The 6,248-nt window shown below is 42.6% G+C and overlaps 1 protein-coding gene across 1 annotated transcript in view; it reads right to left on the bottom strand.

The window, feature by feature from the left end:
• Positions 1–1,485: 1,485 nt before the first annotated feature.
• LOC112075270 (pyridoxal-dependent decarboxylase domain-containing protein 1-like) overlaps positions 1,486–6,248 on the bottom strand; it is a 17,660-nt gene continuing 12,897 nt past the window's right edge. The window contains 10 exon segments of the mRNA XM_070440839.1: positions 1,486–3,439; positions 3,770–3,988; positions 4,129–4,227; positions 4,314–4,410; positions 4,538–4,630; positions 4,950–5,071; positions 5,220–5,338; positions 5,513–5,684; positions 5,940–6,045; positions 6,128–6,198. Of these exon segments, the coding sequence (XP_070296940.1) occupies positions 3,777–3,988; positions 4,129–4,227; positions 4,314–4,410; positions 4,538–4,630; positions 4,950–5,071; positions 5,220–5,338; positions 5,513–5,684; positions 5,940–6,045; positions 6,128–6,198 (1,091 nt within the window). The 3' untranslated portion in view covers positions 1,486–3,439; positions 3,770–3,776.

The raw sequence follows: 6,248 nt of genomic DNA, 5'->3' as shown, positions 1-6,248 counted from the left end.
ATCATCCTCTTGTTCCCAGGAATCAGGGGCAGCGTCTCTCGGGTCCATCGTGGGTCTTTGCTAGATGTTCAGTACTGTGGATAAATACTTGCGTTACGCAGTTGCTGAACTGGCTAGTGTCCGCCCCTATTATTAACAAGTTGTTGAGGTCACCCGATAAAACTAATCAAACTTCCCCTGTCTAATGTCTAATATGTGTTCGATTTACTTGMAATAAAATAGCCGGTTTCTCTCGGTAAAGGGATACGCGAAAGCAAGATTCGACTCAGCACTCCCAGCAAGTCCTCGTGTGCTGCTGACTCTCCCCAMCCGATGGGAGCGACAACCAGTTGCATACTGGGAGATGCTGTGCATTGCAAGTGTCGCCGTTATTCGGTAGAACGTAATGGAGGAAGTTAGAAAACTACATTTCCATACACACGGAAAGCACACGTTTTACGTCAACGTTGCTGACCCATCTTGCAGGTTCAACATTTTTGGGTTCCGATTCGGCAAACGTTGCACGAGACGCTCAAAGGCCAGTCTGAACAGTGAAAATAATTATTTACAGAACACACGTATCCCGTTTAAACTTCAATTCCATTACCTCAAATTAACATCTCGCAGAAAAATCTAGGAACTGCATCTGCAACAAACTATCACTGGATATTTTTGTATAGGCCTGTCTGTGAGTTTGAGTTCTTTCCACAGTGTAGGCCTTCTCTATTGACAGACAGTGAGTATCTAATGGCATTGCAGTCCATTTCACATAAGTAAACATATGCAAGTTTAGTTCATTTTCATTCCCATTGAAATAAACGCAACATGCAACAATTTCAACGTGTTTACTGAGTTACTGTTCATAGAAGGAAATCAGTCAATTGAAATACATTCGTTAGGCCCTAATATATGGATTTAACGTGACTGGGGAGCCAGGCCCAGCCAACCAGAATGAGTTTTTCCTAACAAAAGGGCTTTATTACAGACAGAAATACTCCTACTTCTTGATATGCCACACCTGTCAAGTGACTGGAYTATCTTGGCAAATGAGTAATGCACACTAACAGGGATGTAAATAAATATTTTGCACAACATTTGAGAGTTAAGCTTTTTGTGCGTATGGATAATTTGTGGAATATTTTATTTCAGCTCATGAAACATGGGACCAACACTACATGTTGCGTTTATAATTTTGTTCTGTATGGACACTGCTGAGGTTCAGCTGAGGCCTTGGTGCAAAGTACTAWTTTTGCCACTAGGRAGAGACAATGTCTAGCAAAATGTCTAGCAAAGACCCACGATGGACGCGAGAGACGCTGCCCCTGATTCCTGGGAACAAGAGGATGATGTTGAGGCCCCGGTTGACGGGAAACTCGATTCCGGTACTAAATCAGGATTTCAATGATGTTGACTGTGGAATTACTGATAACTTGGTAACTAACAATTTGATTAACACCTTTGACTTGTACATTTAAGAGTCCCTGCAAATGATTGATGACACAAAAGTGTTTTATATCATGTTTTAATAAAGCTGATTTGATTCTTCAATACATCCCTCTTTCCATCCCATGAAATTATTTGACCAGTGTTTTTTCAGACATCTTTGAGAAACAGGCATTGAACTTCAATGAGATTAGTSCAGTATGTACTTCAACCACCTATGTCCTTAAAACATTAATCTATTAAATATTTTCACTTCAGAAAAYGAAATTAATGGTGTATCAAAAATAATGCTCCCAGTTCAACATTAAATATCAGTTATTTTTCTCCTTTGCTGTGAGTAGATTATTGCACCAGAATTGCTGATTAGGAGCAGAATAAAAAGTAACATGTACATACATGTTTAATGAATATGAAAACTATGTCCTCAATAAAGTAAGGTGATAAAGAACATAACAAAGCCTTACGACAAACAGATATACAACAAAGGAATATATCAGAGTACAGTGAACCAAGATCATCTTTATAGTATCAATTCAGAAGACAACATTACGGTTGTATTTTCAAGTTAAGTGCACATCCTAAGTTAAGAAAAACTTTAAAGTATAAGCTCATTCCATTCTGTCTGCTTTGGATATAAAAATGTCTAACGGCACAGTGTTGTACAGTGGATACAAAAGCAGTTTATATAGCAAATGATTCATCACATTTGAAAGTCATTGGAATGTCAGTAGTCTACTGACACCCTAGGTCATTAAAGTTCTCCCAAATTTATGACTACATAGCAGAAATATGATTGGACAACGAGAATAATAACCCCTATCATTTCAATAATTACAACTGTGTACAAAACATGTCGTAAACCCCTTAGAGCTGTAGGTCAAGAATAGTTAAATTCTCTAGATGTCTTCAAGAGAGAGAAGTTAATTGGTATGGAAGGAACATAAAACTGGATCCTTGACAAAGGGCTGAGAGAAAAGGTATGTGAAATCAAAGAGAGTGTAATGGAAGCAGGACGGAAATATTGTTGTGTCATTTCAAGTCAGGAATCATAATTCATCAAAGTAGTTATTGCAACAAATTATAGACTTATTTTGAGAAATTAAAAAAATGTAATGACTATTGCAACATTAAATAAGGTAGTGCAGTAATAATGGACAGAACAAATGGAATATATATATATATTTTTTAAACAACCCTGCATCGAAACCAAATCCTTTAACCTGCAAATATGCTATCATCAGTCTAGGCATTATAATAACTACTAGGCTACAGTATGTCTTTCTCACAGGAAACATCAACATAACTTACAGCCACTATATTTTTTGGCAAAGAAATTTCTCAGAATGCAATGTTAAGCAAGACTTTGCTTGTAAGGAAATGTTAGCCCCATTGGTCAGATTAAAAACACATTTATATTGTAAAATAAAAAATAAAAAAAATACACCAATCAGACCCAGGTATGTGCAAAAATTAACAGGAGGGGTTTGACAAACCATGGACGGTCTATTGGGTAGTGCACATATACTGTGGGTGTGTTTAAAGATCAGAAGCGGGTGGATGTGAGTATTCTCTCGTTCATTCATATCACAGTATGCTTTCATTTTTCTACTACATTTCCCTCTATATAGATCTGGTTTTACTGATCATGATGGTGATTGAGTGGATAGAAATAGGTGTGCATACATTACATACAAACTAAAATTGTTTTATTTCCAGTGTTAGTCACACGTTACTTGGCTTGCATATAAGCTGTTTTACCTCCGGGCCATGACGAGACCGACTGAAGTAGAGTGGAGGCCATGAACGCAGGAAGTCCTCAGACGACCCTTCACCTTTGACTCCCTGCCTCAGGTGTAGTTCCTGCTTGACCAGAGTTCTTAGGTCCTACTCCTACATAGTTATTTATTAACCCACAATGATTGAGTCCTCAGACACAACCCTAGAGACTAAGGCTGGATTCCATTCTGAAATCCTGGTTCCTTCCCGTTGTCCTTGACCTCTCCCAGTCATCAAGGGACTGGAAAGAAAGAATAAAGTAGAGATAAATGCAAAAGCACTCCCTACCCTTCTGGTAGGCTAAGTGAAGCCTTTGCTGTCTAATTATCTCTCATCACAGTTTCCAGTCCCTTTAGATCTATAAGGAGACAGTTGTCAAGAAAAGATGCAAGGAGAATTATTTGAGAATGGAATAAATCCCTGCTCTGCAACACCTGCTGGACTGGCCTGGAACCTTTCAGAGCTGGTTTCAAATAACCCTGCCTGGTGGCTGTCCTATCTGCCCGTCTCTCCACTGGTGCCTCCTGGCCCTCAGGCCATCTCTCCTCCTCTTCCCTTCCTGTGTACCCACCTCGCCGTTATCCTGCGTGGGCTCGGTTCAGCCAGCACCTGGGGGGTCTCTGGACTCTCAGGGGCACGGAAACCGCCTCGTCTGGGACAGGGGAAGGTGGGTTGGGTGTGGTGGGTTGTGGGAACCTCTCCCTGGAGAGATCCTCAGCCTGGCCCACGGAGCTTGTCTCACTGTGGGAGTCAGAGCCCCCTGCACCCTCGCGCCGGAACAGCCTCTGTCCTGCACGTGGAGGAGGAATCAGAGAATAGTAGTCTAAGATTTCCAGTATTTTTTATAAAGTAAATATGTCCCTTGATTTTAAAAGAGAATGACTGCRAAAGAACAAGAATATCCCATCTATAGATTCTGTGAGACCATACCTGGCAGTCTCTTGGCAGAGGAGGTAGGGGTTTCTGGCGACGCCAGCCCACCTGTCTGGGCCTTCATGGAGTAGATGGGCTCTGTGGAGTCCAGGGAACCTATGGGAAACAGTCAYTTAATATACCATCGGAATGCAGATGTACAGGAGCAACCTAGGAGCAGGCACACACACACAGTTGTGTACCTGCAGCCAGGTTAAAGGTTCTGCCCTTCACAGTGCTCTGGAACGGAGAGAACCAGTTCAACACGGAGCCGACCAGAGGAATCTGTCTCAACACACCCTGAGAGAGAGAGAGAGAGAGAGAGAGAGATGGTGCAATTTTTTTAATACAAATCAGTCCATAAAATGTGCATGTATACAAAGCATTGATTAATGTCATACACATACAAAAATGGGCACACACACACCTCCTCCATGAGTTTGTCCTGGTTGTCTTTCTGGAGCTGGAGCTCTGCCTCCTGGATGCCTTTCCTCACCACCTCTGTCATGTTCTCTAATAGCTAGTGACAAGATGGGACAGAAGAAAATAGTCATTTACAACTCAATCAATGCAATAGGATTGTAGTATTGCATAGATTCTTTATTACATTTTATCATAAAAAAATCGATATAATCTGGAAGTACAAGCCACGTTGGAGGAAGTGACAGACTGTAGGTAAACAGAAGTACCAGCCATGTTGGAGGAAGTGACAGACTGTAGGTAAACAGAAGTACCAGCCATGTTGGAGGAAGTGACAGACTGTAGGTAAACATAAGTACCAGCCATGTTGGAGGAAGTGACAGACTGTAGGTAAATAGATTAGAAGGAGATAGCGTTACCCTGCCGTTTTCCTCTATGTCCCTCCCCAGGGCGGCTATCGTATCCACTAGCTCTGCAACGTCTAGGTCCTCCGTTGCCATGCCAATAAATATGCAGTCCTTCTCGGGTCCGAACTCCAGGCCTRAGGATGGAGGGAGAGAAGTTAAGAGGTAAAGCAGGCAGAATCAGAACCAGGTCTGAATCATTCCTTGAATTGAGGGGAAGAATGAAACCTTGAGTTTCAGATGTGATAAAARAMGCTCTGTGCTGTGGACARGCACAGTACTGACCGGTGGAGAAGATGAGGTCTGCATCCAGATCCCCTAGTTTCACCAGCAGCTCACTGTTGATCTTCTCCACCTCCAACTGTCTCTTACTGTCGTTCAGCTCCTCAATCCTCGGCTCATACCTGAGTGGATACACACAATCATTTTGTGGACAAGTCACATTGCTTTACACAAATTACACACTTTATTTTACTGTACAGAAATGACCACGTTTTTACTATGAAATGGCATGGTAAAATGGTAATTACACAGCTACTAATGATACAAATACGGAATGAATAACAGTATATTCCTACCTGACGGCTCCCAGGCCAGGCCAGCTGAGGTCCTCTATGTAACTGAGGGCAGAGTGGCGGTACACCTCCTCTCTGAAGTCCAGTCTGAGACGCAGCGTACAGTTCAGCACAGGAACCAGCTCAGTCAACCGCTCCACCAGCAGATCCACGTCACACCTCTGGGTCCCCAGGGCTGGGAGGGAACAGGTCAGAGGGCAGAGTTCAGAGGTCAACAGCTACAGGGTCAACAAAAGGAGAGTTGTGCCTGACTGAYGATGATCAGGTGTTCTTCATTAACTGTACAGGTGAGTGTGTGTAATACAAATTATGGTATGTCTAACAGGTGAGTGTGTGTCTTACATGTGAATGTTTATTTTACAGGTGAGTGTGTGCCTTTCTTTATGATGCGTGTCTGTCCTACAGGTGTGTGTGTGTGTGTGTGTGTTACCTGCGGCGGTCATAAGAGGGGTGAAGCGGACACAGGTGCCCTCGTCCTCCAACTCCACTATGTCTACCCCGCTGGCGGGCACCAGCTGTGCCAACCGCTCACACAGCTACAGGCAGACACAATCAATCAACCAACCAACCAAGCAACCAACATTGTCTCACCCATTACACATGTAAACAAATGCTCACCCATCTGTTGAGGGAATCTAGCACTTCTCTCTCTCCAGCAAAGTAGCCCTCCACAGAACCACCACTGGATTCTGAGTAGAGGGAAGAGGGCATAGCATTATGACCTATTACATATAACATG

This window comes from Salvelinus sp. IW2-2015, unplaced genomic scaffold (assembly GCF_002910315.2).
Source record: "Salvelinus sp. IW2-2015 unplaced genomic scaffold, ASM291031v2 Un_scaffold3054, whole genome shotgun sequence".
NCBI lineage: Eukaryota > Metazoa > Chordata > Actinopteri > Salmoniformes > Salmonidae > Salvelinus > Salvelinus sp. IW2-2015.
The sequence above is the reverse complement of the archived record's forward strand: the minus strand, read 5'-3'. Positions and strand labels throughout refer to the sequence as shown.